The 25,288-nt window shown below is 44.9% G+C and overlaps 1 protein-coding gene across 2 annotated transcripts in view; it reads left to right on the top strand.

Annotated features, from left to right (window-relative positions):
* The window catches only part of PSD (pleckstrin and Sec7 domain containing), a 656,537-nt gene that overhangs the window by 257,769 nt on the left and 373,480 nt on the right, over positions 1–25,288 (top strand). The window contains exon 1 of one of the 2 annotated variants that reach the window (XM_078643049.1): positions 10,810–11,144. The exons of the other annotated variant lie outside the window; for it this stretch is intronic. Coding sequence (XP_078499175.1) covers positions 11,092–11,144 — 53 coding nt within the window. The 5' untranslated portion in view covers positions 10,810–11,091. Of the gene's footprint in view, positions 1–10,809; positions 11,145–25,288 lie in introns of those variants that run through there. 2 annotated transcript variants of the gene reach the window in all.

The following is a 25,288-nucleotide window of genomic DNA, read 5'->3' as shown; positions in this document are numbered from 1 at the left end:
TCTGATCACTGCCGTCTGTGCCAACAACTCTTTTACTAGCAGCTCCCCCTCAAAAAAGTGGGATATGAATGAAGTTTGCGTGGTTATCCAGTTATGCTGGAAGTGTAGATCATTTTATCACATTTGCCATTAATATCAACAATATTCTTCCTGTTTGGTTTCAAGGCAATGTTTGCACTCCTTGCATGATTATCTAAGATGGAGGGAGGAAGGCTTGAGTGAGGATGCCCATGACCAAAAGTAGTGGATCATGATCAAATTCAATCCTGCCAACAACTTTCATGTCTAAAACACAGGGCCATGCTTCGATATTTATCACCATGTAGTTGATGAAACTTTGCTTATAGTGACTTCTAAAAGTGGATTTAGGAGGTTTGTCTGATGGGGTTCGTTAAGTGGGCGCCTCCCTCGACTAGAGCTTCAAAGATGAATTCATCCTTCTTTGTATTTATGCAGTGATTTATGGATGGTATGGGGATGTTCTAAGTGCTATCTTCATCAGTTATTGTCTTGTCCATCATTAAGGGGTGCAATTATGTATTAAAGTCACCACATACCAATAAGCATTTGTTTTTAGTACAAGTATGCTCTGCAAACGTGTTAACAGGTTGGGTCGTCATCATCCCTTCCAATCGTTTTGCCAGAAGCTGGTCTTTGAAGGCTCTTATATTCACTTTCCTGTTTTTGTTAGCCTTTTCCATAATAGATAGTTTCTGTCTCTGTATGCTTGTGCAAATCTACCTTCCTCGGTGGCAGAGGGTACAACTTACTCCCAATTGCCCCTCTTATATTTGCTTTACTTTAATGTTTTTGTTATTCTTTTCCAAAATAGTGAGTTCTGTCTCCTTTTCTCTTGGACTTCAACCTTTCGCTGCAAAAACTGCCTGCATCTGAAGACTCTGAGAAATTATTTTGTAAACAATTAAAGAAAATTAGACAACTGAACTTGAATACTAACAAAACCAAAATCGAGTTTGCTTGTAGATTAACTAAAGAAGAGCCTGAGTATAAATAAAAGGAGTATAATGAAAGAAGGGTGAACATTTTGAGAAATTGGGAAGAGAGGTTAAGATGCAAATAGACAATAGAAATCTAGGAATTCAAATGTTCATCTGAGATTGAGAATGAAGCATGTGAGAAATGGAGTACTGTCTATTGTGCAACAGAAGTCTCAACGTATTAATTCATTGAAATATGTTGGAGAGGTGGTGAAAGGATTTATGTTGTTGCTGATGAGTTTTTGATTGGAGAAGAACTGAATAAATATTTAAAGGTTTTTATTATGATTGTGGTAAGACCTACTATTTTAACCTGCCACTTAATTGGGTAGGAAGCTGCTATATTGTTTTGGTGTCCCACTGTGTGTACCTTGTGAATAAAATGGGTGATGCTGAGCAGCTTGGATTTGGACAAACTGTGTTAGACGTGCTTGGTGCTATGGTTTCATCTATTGGTGCTGCTTTGAATAATGTGAAAATTAGGAAGTTATTGATGCTATTAGACCACCTTACTCTTAACACTGCTGCGACATTAACTAAGGTCAGTGAGGATCTAATGGCTGAGTGCTATGATTATGCAAAACCGCCTTGCTCTAGATATCCTTCTAACGAAGGAGGATGGCGTCTGCCGTGATTGGAAGGTGCAAAAGTGCTGTACCTTTATACCTGATACCAGTAAGCTTATTAATGCTCATGTAACACACATGACTAATATTTCTCATGAAGCAAAAGCTTTTAAAGATTATGGCTTGTGGGAATCAGTTGGTTCCTGTTTTTGTGAGATCGGAAAAGGATTGTGGGTTTAAAAGAAGGCATCAGCAAAGTTGAGAAATAAGAGTAAGCCAAATGATTATGAAATGGAAGACGTCAAAACACAAGGCTATGATGATATTAAGATGTTGGAAGGACGGAGATGCAAAAGACAGAAAGTAATTCAGACTGTAGTATAAATGTAATAGTGTTATATTGGTGAGGATTGTAATCATCAGAGGTGGGATTTGATGAAGCTACTTTCTGAGTTAAATCATATTTACATATCAACATGAATGTGCACTGTTTGTTTGGTAATGACATGTTGTTCTCAAAAAACTCAGGAGGAAGCCTTTGGATACTTTTCAATACTCTTCTTCCTTGCTCGCCTTACTCCATTTATGCATAAGTCTTTTCTTTGTTTATGTTAACAGATTTGGTCTGACACTTCCCATGGCATTAGGTTAGAAGTGATTAATTATTTTTCATTAGGTGGGATAGTGCTAAGTCATTTCAGGTCACCCCAAGCTATTATATTTATTCAACCACATACCAATACCACCACCTGCAGCATTTTTTCAGAGACTCACCACAAACATAACCTGGCTAATGTGGGCCGGGAAGCTAGCTCGCATTGAACTACATACATTGACATTGCCATACAATAAGGGTGGGTTTGCGGTGCCGGATCTATTACTGTATTACTTATGTGCGCAAGCGCAATATGCACATTATTGGTTTTATCCAGTACGATATCTACCACACACAGCAGTGGAAGATGGTGATGCCCATCCCATCCCACTACGATGTAATCTGCCACATCTTCGCCCCATATTGCTAGAAATGTAATGAACACAATAAAACCACAAACTCTGCATGGCAACGCATGGGGAAACTGACACAGAAATTACCACTCTTGGCGCCCGCCCTACCACTATGCCATCATCCTTCGTTGACAGTGACACACACTGGTAACGGTATGTCAATGCTGCAACAAGTCGGTATAACCACTATGGGGGACCTACACATCGAAAGAAGGTTTGTTAATGAGTCTGACCTCAGGTACATCTGCAATCAAACGCTACATTTTAAATTTACCTACCATAGACTGCGGGGGGCAATCAAGGACCTATATCCCACATTCCCTGTGGAGCCACCGACATTGGCAGCACTACAAATGATCATTACCAGCCCAAACAATACACATTTGGTATCCAAACTATATAAGTTATTACAGGATTATATGGCGGGCAGAACCAGATCGTTGGGATGCCCAATGAGGAGGAATGTCATATCTGCTGTACATTAGCGACCTTATTGACATCAAATGGCAACCTGCGTATCATTCACTACAAGTATATACATCAAACATACCACACCCCACTCAAGTTACAAAAATGTGGATTGAGAGCAGATGCTAGATGCCGCAGATGCGGAAGAGACAATGCTGACTTCATGCACTTAGCATGGAGATGCACAAAAATTAGCAAATACTGGGAGGATATAACGATGACCTTAAGTCACATATTGGAAATAAAGATAGACTGTTTGGCGAAAGTATGCCAATTGGGTATAGTGGAACAATTAAAATATACGAAACGCAAGCTATGCACTATATCGTTATTGATGGCCAAAAGACGTGTATCCATTAACTGGGACAGTAAGAGGTCCCCTAGTACGAAGCAGTGGTTAACTGACCTAGTATATTGTAAGGACACCTTAAAAACATATGAGGAAGAACTACTGATAGCATCTAGACTCAAAAAATATTGGTCGCCGCTGACAGAATACTTGCGATCTCATCCAGATTTGTTGAACTCTGACATCGTGTAAATGTACATACTAGAATGTGCTCTGACATGGAAATAGTTTCAAAGTATACTATATATTGCAAATTTGTATAATGTCTGGTCGGTATGTGCTGTTTATAGAGAAATACCGTGAACTGGTATGTTTTGTTAATTTCTATTTTGTTATCTTTATATATGCAATAAAATTTGATTTAAAAAAAATTAAAAAGTCATCCCAGGTCAAGTCAAGTTTATTGTGTGATTACTTAAAATCATACAAGTTACATAAAACACAAATATCACAATAAAAACACTGTAAAACAAACACTTAAAAATGCATTTTCTATGTGGGAACGAATTTTGCAAGCACGATTAAATTAGTACAAAAGTTATAAAAGGGCTAATTACTTGTTCTGTACAAAACGTCTTGTCTTTTTTTTAAAAAGATCTTTGAATGATAGTAATGCATACTAATAATGTGTGTGTAGCGACTCAGGTCATGCAGAGATAGCAACGTCTGAAATGCCACCTGGCTGTGACATTAATGTACAAAGGGTGGTGACAAATAGTGTAAAACTTGTAAAGTGCAAACGGTATGTAAAAAAGGAGCAATGCATGTACAAAAACAGCTCAGAATCATGCTAGACGTGTTGACGCAGGCCATAGGAAATAAAACGTAAAGTGCAATACCCGAAGGCATATTGGTGCAAATAGCATTTTAAAAGTTTATATACAGAAGTAACACATAGTCTGTAATTTATGAGTCACCGGTGACAGAACTAATCAAAATGTGTTGGAACAAAACAGCCATATAATTAAGGTGCTAAAGTGCCTAAGAAAGTACTACTTATAAAGTGTGGACAGCCTCGCATAGTGGGGCAGCTCGAGGTTAGGCTAGTCATAGTGGCCACAGGAAAACAACAGAGAATGAGTGCAAGTTATATGTGCCAAATTATGACCTATAACATTCAAATACAAAGTACTAGAGTTTGTGGAGTCCCAACGACAAAGTTAATCAGAATTTGTTGCATCAGTACAGGGTCCTTGAACACTAATGGGTGATCAGTTGGCTACAGGGGCTGTTGGGTGTTCGAGTTCTTTAACAAGTTACCGGCTTGCATTATCAATTTACCAAACTTGGCCATGTCCGCCACTGAGTCCAAGGTGTATAAAAAAGGGACAGCCTCTTTGGCCTACTGAATACTGTGCTGTAAAAGGATGGGCCTCAGTAGGATTCGAAGGACAAGTAGCAATGCCGGGCAACAGAGTAGCATATGTACTAAGGATTCTCCTCTGCAGTCACACAATCTGCAGCTGTTGATATTTTCACGAGATCTCCAGGTTGGATTCAGTTCTCTGATTGGAAACAAAACTAATCTATCTGATAAAATTTGATTTAAAACTTGTTTTCCTACTGCCTGGTGTTGATGAAATTTAACTGAGTTGCTCCTTTGCTGCTCCATTATTGACTCACAAGCGCCCCTGGCTAAAAGAGCTTCCATGTCCAATTTTTGTGAACGACGATGCAATTGTTTTCATATTGCAGATTTGATACATATATGGTTGATGGTATTTGAGTCCCAGTTCTCCACTGCGAGTTGTAGCCGTTCCTTAGCTACAGCGAGATTGTTGGGCCACAGGCTTTTGGGTGCTTGTAAAATTGTTTTTATTTCAACCTTCATGGTGTTGGTGGGAGTGGCCATTGACTGGAAGTAGTATTTAGCCAGTGCTGCCAAGTTTTCCTGAATTTGCTGCACCATGACATTATTGCTCATAGCAGTTTGGGGCAAATGTTCCGTCTCACTAGCTTATGCCATAAGCTGTTCCGGGCAACTCTGTCGAAAGCCGCTGAGTAGTTGATAAAGCATGCACACACTAGCAGTAAAATGTGGGATACAGCTTGATGAGCAAGGAAAGAGAGGGCGACAATAATACCCACAGTTCACCCTCCTGCACGGAACCCTAGTTGGTAGAAGGGTAGTAGGCCTTCCGCGCAGGCCCATTGCGTTAGCTCCCAGAACAGTACGCTGGCGTAGGCTTTGCCATCAATGTCTAGCAACGCTATTAGCAGATAATTTCATGGGTCTGTAATAGATCCCTTCTAGAAGATAGGCTGGAGAAGGGATCCTCTCCAAGACTCTAGAAGCTCTTTGACGAACCAGCATTCAGAATACAGAGGTGCTAAAGTCGAGGCCTACTATTGTGAGTCCTCCCTAAATAGAGACCCAGGAAGCCCATTGGGGCGGGGCACCGTATTTTCTGATCTTCTTTAGAACTTTACTGATGTCAGATACTCCCCATGGTGAATTTTCTCTTAAGGAAGGTTGCCTTGTTTTATCGGTTAGCCCTGCTGCTTTCTTGTGAACAGGGTTGGTCAAGTAGGGTTTGTCCTGTGTGTCACAATAAAGGGATTTAACTTGTGCGATCCATTCTTCTGCTTGAACTGAGTTCCCTTTCCCTTTATTTCCATGACATATTCTGTTATGTATTGCAAAAATTTCTGATGTTTATTTGCCTCTATCAGATCGAAAAGTTTGATCCACTTGGCCTCCTGGACTTTCCTCCTGTGCTTCCATACCAAGGATCAGATGAAACCGATTCTAAAATACCGAATTTTACCGATTTGGTATTTTAGAATCGGTAAATGATATGTAGCTAATGATTCGATAAATTTTACCGAATCGGTAGAATTTGGTAAATACCGATTCGATATTTACCGATTCAGGTATTCCCCATTCATTCCTATGGGCCTGGAGGCCCATAGGAATGAATGAGAATTACCGATTCGGTAAATACCGAATCGGTAATAGGGGGTAGACCTACAAGGGTGGCAGGGTGTCACATTGACACCCTGTTGCACCCCTGTATTGTGCATGAGTGCACATGTGGCACACATACATGCCCTAAGGGCATGTATGTCTGCCACATGGCACAGTTGAAAAAAGCACAAAATTGCTTTTTTTAAGGTTTTTGATATTTAATACCGAATCCTTAATGCACATATGCACTCTTAATTGTGCTTGCTACATATCATCTACCGATTCGGTAAATACCGAATCGGTAACATCCGATTCGGTATTTACTGATTCGTATTCACCGAATCAGTATTTTTTGGCCTCCTACATCTGGCCCTAGATGTTTACGTTTTCTGGCAGCAGAGTGTAAGAGATCCTTTGAGGATTTTTTTTGTTTTCTATGTGCCCTTTGTATGGCCCTTAATTGCAGCATGCTTTTCTTAATTTCCCTTACTGTGCCTAATGTATAAGTACTGTTGTGTTTCCCTGCCATTGGGAGTTTCCCTTGTAAGAGTGTGCACAGAGCAGAGGACAGATCGGACCAACATGCAATAATTGCGTGTGTTAGGGACTTGGTAGGCCATCCGGCTCAGCTTGATTTCCAGGTTTCAAGCTTCTTTTCAGACACAGCTGACCATTTGATCCTTCAAGTGAGTTTGTAGACTTCTTCGCTGTTGGTAGCTCCTTGAGGGTTTAGACTAGAGGGATTCTAGCTCATGCATTTAGTCCAACCCAAATTGCAGCATGGTCGCTCTCATTTTGTTGCATCACCTCGTAGTTAGTTAGCGTGGCTCAATGGTTAGAGCGGCAGACCCTGATGCAGAGGTCTAGCCCGAGACCAGGGTTCAATTCCCCGCCTCGGCGGGTCTTGGGCTCAAAAATTCCACGGACCTGATAATTCTCGACTCGTGCCTATTCCAATCATGGAGTCCCACTCTGCAACTCTGGGCAATAGCTTGCTTAATCTCCGCAACGGCACCCGCAACACTAAGGATGCCTGGCCACCACCTTGGGGGTGCCCAGGAGTGGACACCTCACAGGGAAAGCCAGGATGGGTTCCACAGCGGTATTCATACAAGCGCCTTGAGACCCTTGCGGGTGAGTAGTGCGCTACACAAGTATCAATTTAAAATTTCAATTTACAATTTTATACATTCACTTAGGCCTTGGGACAAAAAAAACGTAATCGGTAGTGGATTGATTGTAGAAAGACGGGGCGTATGACACCCACTGACTATTTGTTGCAACTTTTGCCCAAACTGATTTGAGATAATAGGATCTCAAAAAAGTGTTGAACATTGCTGATTCCCTGTTATCACAATATCCAGTCTCAACCTCCCCCAGGTAGGCCATGTTAAAGTCCCCCAATAATATCATTTCTAAAGCGGGGAACTGTGATAATAGGTTTTCCAACTGACAGATCATTTGAGATTATTTTTCATTTCATTATTTTTCATTTAGTGGGATAGTGCTAGGATGGTGGTGTACATGACCTTTTATAATGCTCTGTTATGATTGTTGTATTGGTACATTTACTTACCTCGTGCGGACTGTGTGATTTCCATTGCTTTCTTTGGTGAAAAGCATTATAAAAGGCCCTCAATTTGTGGGGAGCCATACTCTTTTTTGGGCCTCTTAGGGATGTTGTCTGATTTTCTACTGATGTGCTGCACATTCAGGAACTATACTAGTTTTCCGATTTTGCACGTTGGTGCATCTATTAAAATGCTAAGAGCCTTCATGGCAATTGATTTCTGAGCTGTATGATTGATTTGTTAAACCTAACTATATTTTTGACTTCAGTATTGGGCTAAAACATTCTAATAAACCTTCATGGTTTTCCTAATTTACAGATCTCAAACTCCCTTTTTGAGTCACTCCTTATTAATTGACCGTATTTTTAAATACTGTTTGAATCTTGTCTTTAGGGACATATTGCTTCACCTATTCTTGTGGTCAACATCTTTCCTGACACCGCACTGAGCGCTTTGTCTCAATCATGCAGACGCGTGCACACAGACACTCTCTTTCTGACATTTCACATGGTGTTACAAATACTGGGCAGTATTCCCATGCCTGTTACTTGTAATCCTCAGTGTTCACATCTGGAATGGGAATAGCTTGGGGAAAGTGTTACTACCAATTAAGGTATGGGATAATGCAAACCCAGATTTCTTGTGACAGTACACCATTGTGTCAATATCAGCCCCTCTTTCTACACCTCATTTATATTGTGTTGATATAAGTGTAACGTTGTAATGAGACATCATACAGTGGCTTTGGTTTGATAATCTGCTTGATTGTGGGCCCGAATACAAATTTGCTGATAATTCTGTTTTCCACAAATACTTCTGTTTTGGGCCAAAATTGAATTAAAAGTTCCGGTATTTCCAGCCACATATATACTCGAAAAAAACAGCTACACTTCTGCTAGGAAAATGGCCTGGGATCTGCAGAAAAAGGTACGGTTATAAACACTTTCCTCACCTTGAGACAGAAGTTTCCCCTGGGCATGAGAAGAGTTATTGTCACCTCATGTTTTTCTTTCACATCCAAGGGTAGACAGCACTGTGCTTGGTTAGAAAAACGATCACAGTACTCTGTCTTTTGTTTACTAAGGTGTTAATCATTCGTATAACTCAGGCACCAAGACACCAGCGGAACAAAAACTATGTTTATGTAAAGAGAGCCCATTTTTATTAAAATAAGAGTGTGTAACTCTTGAAAAACTGATTAAGCCCACAATGTGGATCTCGTTCTCTTTTGTATTATTTACTTAATTCTTTTTGCGCATTCATTATCTCCAGTTCACCAAGGGTTGTGATAAAAAGTACCTTTTTCAGGAAGATGCGTTTTATATGTGATGAGAAGAAGACGCGTTTGTGGTGTCCTGTCAAAATCAATCGAATATTAACGTTAGTCGAGTTCTGGTTAGGAGGACCATGAGGATGACGTTTTTGCACCTTCTGGTGTCTTGTCTGCGTGAGGGCCTGCCCGCCTCTTCATTTATTAAAATTAAAAGGCAGAAGGACACCGGGGCACATATGGAGGCAGAAAAACATCAGACCCGCTAAAACCTCTGGGGAAATAGTCTGTGTGAATTAACTACGGTGGACAACGTGCTTTCATTTACTGACAGGCTGCACTCTTATTAGAAATACTTAAATGGCCTATCTTTTGAGGCCCTAAAATCCTTCCCCCGCAGTTCTACATGTTTCCACCAGCCACTTGACCTTGAGGTTGAAGGGGATTTCACATATTGTGTGTAAGTTCCTGGTTTATTTATGCCTGGTTCGTTTGTTATTTCCTGGAATACGTATTAAGTTCCTCATGATGCCTGCTTTGGGTGCTTTCTTTTTAATCTCATTGCACGCACGGGGTTGTAAGAGATTAATGAAAACCAATGTTGTGCGTGGTAAATAAATGACTTGATATCCATGGCGAAATATTGAAAGGTCTGAAGAGGGAAAAATGTTTCCCTATCCAAGAACAAAGTGCTTTTTTATGTTGAAGTTCCCAGTATAGCGGCGAGAGGTTTGGGGAGGGGGTATTGTGTAAAGTTAATATAGTAAATTTGCTCATTGAGATACAACACATTGAAGCACTTTACAAAAAAATACATATTCATGTTTTCCCTCAAAAATCTGGCAGCGTTTGTCCAATTCACGTGTGGACTCCTTTCATATAACCTACTGCAGTTTATTTTTATTCTAGTAATTTTGGCCTTTGGCGATCCTCATTGCGTATTTTACATATCACCACAAATAAATAATATTTGCCATTTCAATTCGCATTCACGTAAAAATAGCAAGTTTACAAAAACGTGCTATTTTTATGGGTAAACCCAAGGGGAGGAAAGGAATACTTTTACCTAGTCCGAGTTTCTGATTTTATGACAAGATGAAGCATTGCTGCAGAACTAAACGCAGGTACCTCCATGGTTTGCCCACTTGACAGTCATATTACAGCCGTGTTCCCTTCTTACTAGAAGAAAGCATTGCATTTTTTACACTTTTAATCAATGCAAGAGTGATAGAAATTGTGAAGGGGATATAAGAGAAAACGGAGCTTGTAATTTAATGTTGGAGGAATGCATTTTATCAGTAGGATCAGAGCGTGGGAAAATTATAACATTTTGTGGGAAAACAACTCGCAAATTACAGGAGCTCCACTTTTGAAGAACATGTGGTGCAGGGAAAATGTAACTTTTATCGTTTACGCTGTGCTTGAAGGGCGACGGGAATGCACAGGAGGCAGGCTTTTTGTCTTGCAATTTGCCAGTGACTGGGGGTGGGGGAGGGGAACTTCTCCTTTTTGAATCCCAGAGGAGTCTGAGGTGAAAATCTGCCCTTTCCCAGAGCGCACACAAAGCCGGGCACACGTGCGGCGTGCACATAGCAGCACGGGCGCGCGCACACACGGGAACTAGCATGGGCACACGCGAAATAAACACCTTCCCCTTTACTTTCACTTGCTGATCTTGTGCTGACCCCACTGGTTAACAGGCACAAGGGAAGCAATGTCAGACAGAGATGGCATTGAAAACGAAAGCTGAAAAGTGAACTTCAGAGCGGATCCGAGGGCCCGTGTTGTCTCAGCCAAACCTGCTGTATTTTTGCAAGATATGAAGTGAGTGCTCACTGCGGACCTGCTGCGGCATTCCAGGCTTAGCACACCGGCCCCTTCAGACCCGAGGCATTCTAAGAATGAGACCCTGTGATCCTCGCACAGCACGCGGACGCCAGGCACGTGAGAGAGATGGGTACCCTGGCACAGGAGATGGGTGCAGCTAGCTGGCCAGGATGCATGCAGTAAGTGAAATGCGTTCCACCGTACACTTTTACAATTCGGAAGGGGGGTCCCCCACCCCTTAATGATACATTGTGCAAAACATATTTAAAAGGAACCAAGCAAAGCATGTAGTAATCTCCCAATTGTAGGTTGTGAGAGAGTGCTTGCCCCTTCTGAGATATGAAGGGAGTGCATATATGGGCAGTGTTTTTCCCTAAAAAGGTAGGGGCAAAATCACTCTTGACACTGACATTCCTGTATGTTGGAAATTGGGCAAATAAATGCCCTTGTATCTGTCAAATATTGTGCTTGGTGTACTTTAATTGCATTTATATGCATCTTTCAAGCCCTGTGTGTCCTGTCTCTACACTGAAGTGCATTCACAGACAAGTAGCATGATAATCACTGGGAGGGCTTTAGATGGAAAAGTGTGTGTCTGCTATGTGGCTTATTGGTAGCTGTTCAATGTCTTGCGTAAGGGCCAATATATTTGTTGCTGCACTTTGGAGTTGAATGAAGCAAAAGGAAGTGAGCGGATTCTCACGCATTAGATGCTAATAGATGAATGGATAAAAAAATATGTGAGTGTAGTATGGCCCATATGGAAAGTGTTTAGATGTCATGCATGCATCCCATGTTTCAGCAAATGAGTAGCTTCACATAAGTATGGGAGAAGTCGAAATGTGTGAGCAATTGCCCGATTATGAATGTGGCTAACAGCCATCTTTGCAGTGATGACTTCAAATCATTTCATATTTGTTATGGAACAGAAGAAATCTTCCAAGTGGTCATGGCTGCTACACTTCGGGAGGTGCAGTTTTCTATCTTTTATTATATTTTCACTGTGGCCTCCACCTAGGAGCTGTACACAAGCAGCCCATAATAATGGGCATTATACAGCCAGCCATGGCATATCCTCTGAGCAGTACCCCATGGGGAGGCAGGGAGTAGCCCTTCAGAATGGATATTTGATAATCAGCCATGGTCTTTGTTCTGAGGAGTCTACCAAGGAAGCAACTCACAGTAATAGGCATCATACAGCCGGCCACGGTATGTGCTTTGAGGAGGCCACTCGGTAGTGTCTTGGAACCCACATGTCGGCTTAACCCAGCAGTCCTAGCTGATGCGCTCTATAGGGACTCTTTATGGGAGGATATAGCGGGGTATTTCGAGTTGAACCAAGACACTGCAACTGACTGCATGATTGAATGGGAGGCCTTCAAGGTGGTGATTTGTGGGCACTGCTTGAGCCCATGTGTGAGTGTTCGTGGAGAACTAGATAGAGAGCTGCAAGAACTTGATGCTGTACTTCACAAACTAGACAACTCCAGTGCACTGACACGCTTGTGCTCGTGCAGCTATTGCCTGCAAAAGAAAGATACAAAGTGGTCCTGGAGCACCTGCAGCACCACAACTATAAGGACACACGAGTGAGAGGGCAGGGCTGGGAGACTCTTGGCCTGGCTAATTAAGGAAGGGACCAATGGCACGCCCATTACTTGCTTGCTCTCGACTGCTGGTGAGACGTTGTAATCCCCTAACACCACCAAGGCAGCCTTCTGTGACTATTATGTGCAGTTCTATCAGCACCCAGACCTGGTTTTGGCCGGGACAGTGTGAATATTCCTGAACCGCCTCTCACTCTGAACATTACCACAGGAGCGGAGAGTGGAGCGGGGAGGCCCAGTGACAACCCAGGAAAGTAAGAACGCCATTAAGGGCATGGTCACAGGCAAGGCCCTGGGTTCAGACGGCCTACCTGCTGACTTCTACTCTGCATACGCGGGAATGCTAGCCCCTAAGTTAGCAGTGGTGTACGCTAAGTCTTTTGCATTAGGGACCCTGCTTGCCTCGACTAGGGAGGCAATATTGGTCCCACTCCCCAAATCCAAAACTCCGGGGGCCACCACCACTGCGTTTTACCCTCTCTCCATACTGAACGTGGATTTTAAAATCCTTTAAAAAGTATTAGCAAACTTGACTGCTTTAACATACGCAGACGTTAATCCACAAAGACCAAAATTGCACGGACCACCTCCCTTTACCTGCGGCGGCTCTGTCATATGCTATACAGCCCAGGCGTGCAGGCCACCCTCCTCGTGCCATAATTATGTTGTTAGACTTCGAGAAAGCCTTTGACACAGTCCAGTGGGACTTTCTCGAGGAGATCATGCTCCGAATGGGCCTAGGAGATGCCTGGATCAATTGGGTATTGCTGTTGTATTCCCTCCTGACTGTCAGGGTTAAAATGGGCGCTACGATTTTGAAGCAATATGAAATTAATAGTTGACTGCGCCAAGACATCCCCCTGTCCTCCCTCCTGTGTGCTATAGCGATAGAGCCACTGGTGGAGCTGCTCCGGCTGGAGAGCAGAAGCAGGGGCATTGTTGCAGGGGGAAGCGAGCACATAATATCCCTCTACCCTGATGACCTTTTGCTCTACGTGGCGGTGACAGTGCCTCAGATGCCTACCTCATGATATAGCTCCTTCACGAATTTGGTGTCCTTTTGGGCTTAGGGGTCAACCGGGCTAAACCCTGCTTATTTCTGATCACGTGATTTTTCATGGTCGTCAGATGTTGCACCAGAGGTAGCTTGGGCTGCCAGCACCTTTAAATATCTGGGGATCCAAATCTACCACACTTTGGCTGATTTATGGGAGTGCAACCTGGGGAGCCATTGCGTTCTCTTAAGTTATGTGTTCCCTTCTGGAGATTGCTCAAGCTACTGCTCATGGCGCGCATCGCTATCTCGACGATGGTGATGCTCCCGAGGCTGCGCTACTTTTCTCTAATCTGCCGATTGATGTGCCAGGGTGCTGATTCTGACAATTGGACTACCTCCTTAGGGATGGGGGCCACCACAGAGTGTCCCCTTAGGTGACCGTCGTCGGAGGGCAGACTGGGAGCCCTGGACTTTGAGCTCTATTTCCTGGCGGTTCAACTCCAGTGGGTCACCCAATGGCTAGATTGTGCTCACTAGGAGGAGTTTGCCCTGTCGGCTGGGAACCTAACCAAGGGACCTTACTAGCCAAGCTGGTGCGAACAACAGTGAAAATCCTGTGCCCCGGATTCCTGCTGCCTGCTGCCCTGCATTGTTGGCACCGTTGTGTCTGGCGTATCGGAGAGAGGCCATTCTATGATCCTCGCCTGCTGCTCGAGTGCCTCCTGCATGTCGATCCGCTATCATACTTCATGGCAGCACAGCAGGGTAGCTGGACTGAGGCCGGGTTTGGGACAACGGAAGGTTGCTTCAACATGGGTGTCCTGCTACCCATGGAGGAGATAACGGGACAGAATGACTCACCCCTGGTCAGTTTGTGACATATGGAACCTTGGTGCAAGCATTCAGACACCTGTGGGACAATGGCGAGGAGGAGCCCCAGACTCATGAGGTCCTTCAGATACAAGTGACTATGGGATCGGCCCATCCTCTGGTGGCATGGTATTATAAGGCACTGATTGGAATGCCTCGGAAACCCCTCCCTAACTGGGCTCAAGGACAAGTGGGAAGCTGTAGTGGACCATGAGCTCACAGACCCAGCATGGTGCAGGATATTAGCGTACACCCAAAAGGTGTCCCGGGACACACGTCTGAAACATTGCTAAATTAATTTACGCCCACATGACATACCTGACGCGGTACAAGATCCGGGCTGCCTACGGTGGTGAACCACGGGGATGCCCCCGATGTGCACACCTAAACACTTACTTTTGCCTCATGACATGGAGCTGCCCCCGCCTGCAGGGTTTACTGGAACACGGTGCTGAACAGACTGAACAGTGTCCTTAATCGCTCTCTTACATGCACAGTGGAGACCTGCCTCCTGGGGCCTTCCCAGGAAAGGCCAAGCCCAGGAAGGTTTGACAATAAGTTTTTGGATCTGGAGCTTGCGTTGGCCACAAGGAGGATAGCGATGGCTTGGAAGTCCAATGCGGGCCCTACAGTGGGGGTCTGGGAGAAGGCCGTGGGCCGGAGCTGAGGAGAGAGCACTACTAGGAGAGGAGGCCAGGGTAGTGCACAGGACTGTGGGCGGAGGTCATGGAGGCACTGGAAAACTCCAGGACGAACCAGAACTGGGTGGCGGAAGTCCTGACTGTTGGGCGCGGCTGACTTGGAGGCTGGTTGAGCGCTGGCGGGGTCTCCTGAGGCCAGAGGAGCTTTAACATTGTTTTCTCCCGATGAATGACTCTCTCATGACTGAGGTGCATCATGCCCGAGACCCCTACCCAGTATCCTAAGCCGAAGCCCCTCCCCGGGACCGGTCCTCCGCACATAACTACCCATAGAGAAGTGTGGCTCACTTGTTAGAAGAGGCAGACCCTGAAGCAGAGGTCAGACCCGGGACCAGGGTTCAATTCCCGACGCGGCAGGGTCTTGAGCCCAAAAATGTCCACAGACTCGATAATTCTCGCTTCGGTGCCTACTCGAATCACGGGTTCACACTCTGCAACTCTGGGCAATAGCTTGCTTAATCTCCACTACGCCCCCCCCCCCCCTGGCTTTCACCTTGGGGATGCCCAGTAGGGGTTATCTCACAGGGAAGAAGCCAGGACGGGTTCCCAAAGCAAGCGCCTTGAGACCTTGCGGTGATAAGGCGCTATATTAGAACGTTTGACATGACATGACATAGACGTTAAATAGGTAGGTACAGATGCACAGCACTGTTCACCATAGGTTAAATAATGACATAGACGTTAGCCACGGTCCCCAGGAAACAGCAGTTTGAGAGTTCTTCCCTACCTATTGCTTCTTTTCTTTTTGTTTAGCTGGCTCTCTAACGATACGCACTGATATGAACCATTTGCCATGGAGTACTCTAACTCCGCCTGCATGTACTGAACTGCATGCCAAGGCCCACGGGAATGTAGGTTGTACATAGTGACTGTAGTTATCTGAATCCATAAGAGTGCTACTGCGACAGCAGAACCTGATATGTAAGCAGAGGGTTGTACAAACTAATGAAACCAGGCCAATGAACACAGTAAAAAATATGTTGAAGCACTTGACCCTGTTTATTTATTAAACAACCTCGGCCCTCACCTCTGACCTTGCCCTTTGACTCTGGGCGCGTGTTCCCTATTCGGCGATTTAAATTAAGTGTCTGAGGTAGACTTTGCTGTAGGGCTTTTAATTTCCGTACTCGATGCGCGAGGTACATTAAAAGCTCGGTGTCTTGTGATGTAGTCTCTGGGGTGCGCTTATACACGATTCGTGTGGGTAATAGGTTAACCACGGAGATTTCCGCTGACGCGTTTGAAATGTTTTACACAGGATTCTAAGAGGTATTTCAGCCCGGCAAACAGAATGGGATGGGATGGGAACAGGTATTTGTGGAGATACACGGAAACGCCCAAATAAGGACATATCTAAAAGTGTCAGAGAACGTGCGGAAGTGACGCACAGCCCATTAATACTGTCAGATACCTGAATGATGCGCACTTGCTGCTGCTGTCATAGCATCCTCTAGCTAACGGTGTTTTTCGCTGCCTCGCGGGACTCTGAATATCAATCGGCGGTTTTGACTGAACTAAGCAATGACAAAGCCAATAGCTGTAAATTTTATAAAGTGAAAATCGTTTTTAGTTAGCAAATGTAGAGACACCATTTTTGCAGAGGGTGCTAAATGGAGTGATTAATATGCAGTTAAAGGCTGATAAATGCAAGTGGAGGGGGATAGTGCCGCTGCTGTGCTTGGGAGATAGATCCAAAGAGAGCACCAGGCAAGGGCATAGTAAACTGAGAAGGGGTTACTGGGCTTTACATCAGCTGTTCTTAAGAGGACTCGGATGCAGGAGGCTAGGGAGGGGCACTGAAGATCAAGAGATAGGGAGAGGGATTGGTGCACACATTCTGGGGCGCAAGCTCATATTAAAGAAAAGCAACATCTGGGGACGTTATTGCAGAAAGTGCCTGGAGGCTCAACACGCACTTACACCCATTTTATGCACCCCCAGGCACGTTGCTATTTTGGAAAGTTCTGCAGGCACTTTTGCTGCTCGTTATGTAATATGGATTGTTCTGGCACATATTATGCCGGGCGACGAGGCCAAAATGCCCTGAGGGAATAAATATCTTTGTCCATGGGCTCTGCGTGGTATTAGTGACACGAGTGCAGAGCTGTACAGGCTATTGAAGGATATTTAATGCAGGTCTCATCAGACTTCTTGAATATTATAAAGCAGGGCGTCCAGATAGGTTGAGATGGCCTACTCTGTGCTTTCAGCTTTCCCCCAAAAGCTCTTACTGAACCTAAGTAGAGGTCAATGCCTCTGCCACTGGTTTGGTGCTCCTGAACCTACATTGGACACCAGACTTTCAAGAACTTCAACTCCGGCGTCTTTCTACTGCTTGGCCACTGAACCTCTTGGTGAAATGCAGTATCCTTGTAATATATGCGAAATCTCTTTATCCCAGATCTAATTATTTATGCAATTAAAGTTAAACCCAAAAGAACTTCCTTTTATGTTAATCTTGAAGGAATAAAACAATATAATTGCTCCTTAATTAACAGTAATGTACTAGGCTATCACAAGTACACATTGTGTTGCAGAGAACATCATGGTGAAACCCTTCTCCAATATACACTGCGTCATTGAGGCACTGCAATGAACACTTTCTTTTTCAGAGGCAAAACATGAGACATGCCCTGTAATTTCCTACCCGTACTCCACTCCTGTAATGCCAATGCGCTACATGGTTCCAGTAGGGCTTGGCCTCCTCTATGGCAAAACTAAAAAAATAGCTGACTTCCACCAGACAAATATAACTCAAATGACACATTCTGAAAATGTTTATGGAATGAAGATGTATTCCTAAGTCTGGCGACTCAGTTAGGGAATTTACACCCGGGACACTTTTTATTGCACCGAGCACTTATAGCCTTGCTGTCTTCTAAGTGGGTTCCGCTTGCTCAGGAACCACCCACACACCACACACTGAAATACCTTCATGAGATGGGAACCGGGAGACACTTGACACAATGGTTCCCATCCTCCCTTCGTCAACACACAGAGGCCGAACTGACCCCTTCGAGACACCACTGGGAGGGGGCCTTGGGGAGGGCATTCACAGACAGGGAGTGGATTGCTGTCCCGGGCAGTCCGACTTACATCCCGCATAATCAGCGGTTTAAGCAAATCCAATTCTTTGTGTTACATCGGGCTTATCTCACCCCAGGTCAAATCAAAAAGGACTTCCTTAGCACAGGTGCGGCCTGCCCTCGATGCAGTCAGCTAGATGTGGACATCCTGCATATGTTGTGGCATTGTGTCAAAAGAATATTGGAGTAATGTGGCAACCACACGGGCCACTTGCACATCTCGCGCTGTCCCAACTAGATGGGAGGTGTATATACAGCACATATTTAGCAGGAATAAGAAACACAGGCTTACCACCCGATCTTCGATTTGGGACTAGTAGTAGCAAAACGCTTCATCACCAAGCGATGGGAATCCCCTCTTGCACCTCACAGATTAGCCTGGCAATGGTCACTACTTAACTGGGCTTGGGCGGAGGGAGTGGCTTTGCGCAGAGAGGACCTGCTTGGTATCCGTAAGCTTCTCATAGCGTCTCAATGGGAAACTATGGTGTCGAAGTTACAGGGCACAGTTACTAACTCTGAGAAGCCTCTTGACGATATCCCGGTCTGATTCCCAGCGCTCACTCTTCCAGGGTCCATGGGTAGAGCAGCCCGACTTCCAGGGATGTATAGCCCGCTTCATAATGCCGCTGTCATTGAGCCCTGATAGGCCTGATCCACTCTGTTATACCACACACGGCAGCAGGTCTCATGCGACTCCCTTAACCCTCCTTTGATTAAGTTGTCCTCATTTTGTTGTACCCTATATCCACAGTTTGGCCTAAGATACGCCATGTCTGAAACGCCTAAAGACTGTTCAGTGGTAAGACTCCGGGCATGGATACGCCCTCTATACAGACACTGTCACGAGTCTTCTTGCAGTATCCTGGTGAACAACTCACTTGTTTATACAGTCCTGTACTGGATATCCCAGCTCTTGAAAGCAACTATACATGGTACTTATGCTTTATTGTTCTGTCCATCAACTGTGTTTTTTGCAATTTTCACCCCGAGTGTGCTGGGGATGCTCAGACGTGAGTCCCAGGCTCTCCACACCACTGGAGTCAAGCTATCCAGGCTGATGAAGGCTGATAGCCAGAAACCGGTCCTTGGATGCTTGATTCCAGTCTGGGAAAGACATGGCTTGGTAGTTTGGACTGGACTGTTCCCATGAGGTACAGGGTCAGAGCTGATTTGCATATAGCCAGTGTCTAACCCAGGGTGGTGTGGAGTGCAAAAAAAGATGGATTTAGGCCCAGATCCTTGTACTGGGGTGAATGTATGACATTGTTCTACATTCTGTCCATCAACTGTGTTTTTTGCAATTTTCACCCCGAGTGTGCTGGGGATGCTCAGACGTGAGTCCCAGGCTCTCCACACCACTGGAGTCAAGCTATCCAGGCTGATGAAGGCTGATAGCCAGAAACCGGTCCTTGGATGCTTGATTCCAGTCTGGGAAAGACATGGCTTGGTAGTTCGGACTGGACTGTTCCCATGAGGTACAGGGTCAGAGCTGATTTGCATATAGCCAGTGTCTAACCCAGGGTGGTGTGGAGTGCAAAAAAACGATGGATTTAGGCCCAGATCCTTGTACTGGGGTGAATGTATGACATTGTTCTACATTCTGTCCATCAACTGTGTTTTTTGCAATTTTCACCCCGAGTGTGCTGGGGATGCTCAGACGTGAGTCCCAGGCTCTCCACACCACTGGAGTCAAGCTATCCAGGCTGATGAAGGCTGATAGCCAGAAACCGGTCCTTGGATGCTTGATTCCAGTCTGGGAAAGACATGGCTTGGTAGTTCGGACTGGACTGTTCCCATGAGGTACAGGGTCAGAGCTGATTTGCATATAGCCAGTGTCTAACCCAGGGTGGTGTGGAGTGCAAAAAAACGATGGATTTAGGCCCAGATCCTTTTACTGGGGTGAATGTATGACATTGTTCTACATTCTGTCCATCAACTGTGTTTTTTTGCAATTTTCACCCCGAGTGTGCTGGGGATGCTCAGACAGACGTGAGTCCCAGGCTCTCCACACCACTGGAGTCAAGCTATCCAGGCTGATGAAGGCTGATAGCCAGAAACCGGCCCTTGGATGCTTGATTCCAGTCTGGGAAAGACATGGCTTGGTAGTTCGGACTGGACTGTTCCCATGAGGTACAGGGTCAGAGCTGATTTGCATATAGCCAGTGTCTAACCCAGGGTGGCGTGGAGTGCAAAAAAACGATGGATTTAGGCCCAGATCCTTGTACTGGGGTGAATGTATGACATTGTTCTACATTCTGTCCATCAACTGTGTTTTTTGCAATTTTCACCCCGAGTGTGCTGGGGATGCTCAGACGTGAGTCCCAGGCTCTCCACACCACTGGAGTCAAGCTATCCAGGCTGATGAAGGCTGATAGCCAGAAACCGGTCCTTGGATGCTTGATTCTAGTCTGGGAAAGACATGGCTTGGTAGTTCGGACTGGACTGTTCCCATGAGGTACAGGGTCAGAGCTGATTTGCATATAGCCAGTGTCTAACCCAGGGTGGTGTGGAGTGCAAAAAAACGATGGATTTAGGCCCAGATCCTTGTACTGGGGTGAATGTATGACATTGTTCTACATTCTGTCCATCAACTGTGTTTTTTGCAATTTTCACCCCGAGTGTGCTGGGGATGCTCAGACGTGAGTCCCAGGCTCTCCACACCACTGGAGTCAAGCTATCCAGGCTGATGAAGGCTGATAGCCAGAAACCGGTCCTTGGATGCTTGATTCCAGTCTGGGAAAGACATGGCTTGGTAGTTCGGACTGGTCTGTTCCCATGAGGTACAGGGTCAGAGCTGATTTGCATATAGCCAGTGTCTAACCCAGGGTGGTGTGGAGTGCAAAAAAACGATGGATTTAGGCCCAGATCCTTGTCCTGGGGTGAATGTATGACATTGTTCTACATTCTGTCCATCAACTGTGTTTTTTGCAAATACCACACACGGCAGCAGGTCTCATGCGACTCCCTTAACCCTCCTTTGATTAAGTTGTCCTCATTTTGTTGTACCCTATATCCACAGTTTGGCCTAAGATGCGCCATGTCTGAAACGCCTAAAGACTGTTCAGTGGTAAGACTCCGGGCATTGATACGCCCTCTATACAGACACTGTCACGAGTCTTCTTGCAGTATCCTGGTGAACAACTCACTTGTTTATACAGTCCTGTACTGGATATCCCAGCTCTTGAAAGCAACTATACATGGTACTTATGCTTTATTCATGTTGCATGATTAAAATGAGAAAATGTCAATAAAAAAGATTTAAACAAAAAATAAAAGAGTATCTGTGGATAACAGTACATATCTGTTATTTTCAACTTCTCAAACTGACGCCTTCAGACTCTGGGATGTGCACTCTACAAATATGGGCAGTATGTTGTGTTAAGTGTTTAGGCCAAATTAATCAAAATCCAGACCTACATTTTATTGGACGGAAGCATTATTAGATACGCTTTTAATTTAATTGTAAGAAACATATTTTCAGTGGAATCATTTACTGATTAGAGATAGGTTGTTGTTTAACTTGAAGTTGTGACTGAAAAAAAGGACTAACCTGCACCTATTTTCGTAAAAAAATTTAATTGAGGAAGGCTATCCAAGAGCCTCTTGTACGTCGTCTTTAGAACCATATTGAACAACATTATCAATTGCATATGAATGACTTACCCGGATTAGCTATTTTGTGCAACTTTTTAATTTTTTTTAATAGAGTTTTATATAGCGCGAACATGACCCGAATAGGGTATCAGAGCACTTTACATAGCACCAGTTGCGTTACTTTAGGACACATTCATTTTTGTTAGGCACGAGTAGATTAATTGATTTGCCCAGAATCACAGGATGTTCAGCGTCATTGCTGAGACTCGAACCCAGTTCCCTAGGTTCGAAGTCGACCGCCCTAGCCGTAAGACTAAGGGAAGTAATGACGGTCCCCATTTTTGGATGGTATAATTGGTTGGCCTTATTTTAGTTGATAGAGAACGCTCCAGTGTTGCTGGAGTAGCCAGACTCTTTGATTAGCAGGTACAGTTGAAAATTTCCGATGTCACTGGCAGGCACACTCTGTTTGGTTTATCCTTGTCCAATCAGATACACATAACAACCTCAAATAGGTAAAGGTTGTCTCTAAATCTTTCCATGCAACACCAGACATAATAAGTACAGTGGTTATATGAATGAAGCAGTTATGTCTGTAATACTTGGAGGAGTCCACCTACCAGACTTCGGCATCAGACTTCAAAGGCTGCCGCTCGCCCCCCCCCCACCACATCGATGCCGAGAGCTTGTTTCTGAACGAAAGTGAAAGCCTACCGTGCTTGTTTACAGTAGCCTTGCTCCTCAAATGCTGTTGCTGTGTTTTGCCATCTCTCTAGGGACACTCAGCTTGAAAACACTCGACTTGTTAGCTGCAATGCTACATATGCTATGCTTTGCCTCTAGACATGTTGATCCCTCGCAGACTGTGCTGACTCTGCCCCTCCTGATTCTGAAACTGACCAACACAGTCACCACGCAGTCTCTTCTCTCTGTCTTATGATGTCTGCCCTGCCACCATTTACTTTGGACCCTCACACCTCCTCACCCTTACACCCCTCACCCTCACACACCCTCACACACCCTCACCCTCACCCCATCACCCTCACCCCCGTCACCCTCCCTCACCCCCACACCCCCTCACCCACCCTCACTCACCCTCACCCACCCTCACACATCCTCACTCACCCTCACAACCTCACACCCCTCACCCTCACAACCCTCTCACCCTCACTCACCCACACCCTCACCCTCACACACCACATAACTCAGGAACACCACCACATCACTCAGAGACACCACCACATCACTCAGGGGCACCACTCAGGGACACCACCACATCACTAAGGGACACCACCACATCACTCAGGAACACCACCACATCACTCAGAGACACCACCACATCACTCAGGGGCACCACTAAGGGGCACCACCACATCACTCAGGAACACCACATCACATCACTAAGGGGCACCACCACATCACTCAGGGACACCACCACATCACTCAGGAACACCACCACATCACTCAGGGAAACCACCACAACACTCAGGAACACCACCACATCACTCGGGGACACCACCACATCACTCGGGGGACACCACCACATCACTCTGGGACACCACCACATCACTTGGGGACACCCCCACATCACTCAGGGACACCCCCACATCACTCAGGGACACCACCACATCACTCAGGAACACCACCACATCACTCGGGGACACCACAACATCACTCGGCGACACCACCACATCACTCTGGGACACCACCACATCACTCTAATACACCACCACATCACTCACCCTAACCACATCATCACTCAGCACCACAACAGCACTGTCCTTGCTTGCTACCAACAAGCATTGCCATAGCCAATAGGACTCGCATTAGGAAAGTGTAAGCTATTGGCTTTGGGAATAACAATGCTATTAATTTATATATTTTCAAAGCCAACACATTAAAAAATGTGTCATTTACAATACCAATAGCTCACACTTTCCTAATGCGAGACCTATTCCATTGCAAATGCTTGTTTTAAACATGTAAAGCTGTTGATGAATGTCCAGTTTCCTTTCTAACTTGCAGACATTTTCACAGAAAATTCATGCCATTCAATACCGTGCTTTTTACAGTAAGATGAGGCGTGGTCCAGTGCATCATAGAATGTTCCGAGAGTAACTCTTTTATACAAATTGCCCTTCGACGCTACATAAAAGTAAACCTGCCCCCCCCCCAACATCGTCCCCCAATTCCTTTCACTCTCAATACCCCCACATCATTGCTTTATTCTTTTTTTTACAAGACTTCATCACCGCCACACAAGCAGAAGGAATCCACACCCCTTCAATTAGCTAAATAGGTACAATATCCACATATTACTATATCTCATTAATTATCATTAGTAGGGCATGTTCGTTTTGAGGGTATGGTTGAAAACAAAATTCTATTTAAAGTTTTCAAATCTTCTTACTAGCAGAATTTAGTCTACCAGGTCATACATGATGATTTTTCCTGTTAAAGCTTGTAACACCAACTGTCTTAAGGTCTGTTTAGCTGACATTAGTAAGTGATCTAGGAGAGTCCCATCTCATTTTGTCATACCTTTCTCCCCAGGGTTGAAGTACCGGAAATTATATGATCCCCTCCCAACAATAATCATTACATTACCAAGTCCCTTACCATTACCAATAAGCAGTCGGTCGGCAGTGTAGAAGGTTCAAGCGTTTATTAGACAAACACAAACTCTGCCAGAGGAGCTCCTTGCGACCTGACCCAAAAGGTCCGCCAAGAAGACTGCTGGCACATTGTCAGCACATCACATATATACAATTGCGTTGGCACCGGCATGGCCTAACATGGAAAAATACAAATTGGTACAAGCTAGTACAGTAATAGGAAAGCCCATATAAGGCACACAAAGAGCTCCTGATTTCGCTCAGGCAGCAAGGTCAGACGGGTGACTCCCTTCTGTCTTCTCAGAGACAAACCACCCTGCACCCCTCCCGGAATGTGCTTATCGGCCCTTCCTCGGCTAACTACGACCTTGCCGAGGCTACCGAGCTGAAACAGCAGTTTCTGCAACAGTTGGTTTCTTTCCCAGGAGCAGGGCCTTTAGAGCTAAGGGAGAATAAGGCCTGTGCATGTACGATATTAAAGAAGGCCATAGTATGGTATTCATATAGCGTAACGTGGCATGAAGCTAAGTGAAAGTAAATACCGTAAATGCTAATTATGCATGTCTACAGTGTGAGTTTAGAGACACCATGCTAATCCTAACATATCGATTATCAATACTACGTGATCAGGAATCAATTCTGGTACCTCAAACCCTCCTTTTAGCGTGGTGGCGCTAAATGACAACAGACATCTACTCCTCGAATATTTCTTCATCGATGACCATCATATCATGTACCTCTTTCTGCAGCATTTGGGCTTTTACAGCGATAGGGGATGGGACACACAGAGTAGTGATACGGGAAGCACAGTAAGAACAGCAGGCTGGACCACAGTGCATCAAGACACAGC

Source organism: Lissotriton helveticus, chromosome 5_1, assembly GCF_964261635.1.
Source record: "Lissotriton helveticus chromosome 5_1, aLisHel1.1, whole genome shotgun sequence".
NCBI lineage: Eukaryota > Metazoa > Chordata > Amphibia > Caudata > Salamandridae > Lissotriton > Lissotriton helveticus.
This window is presented reverse-complemented; position numbering and strand designations above follow the sequence as displayed.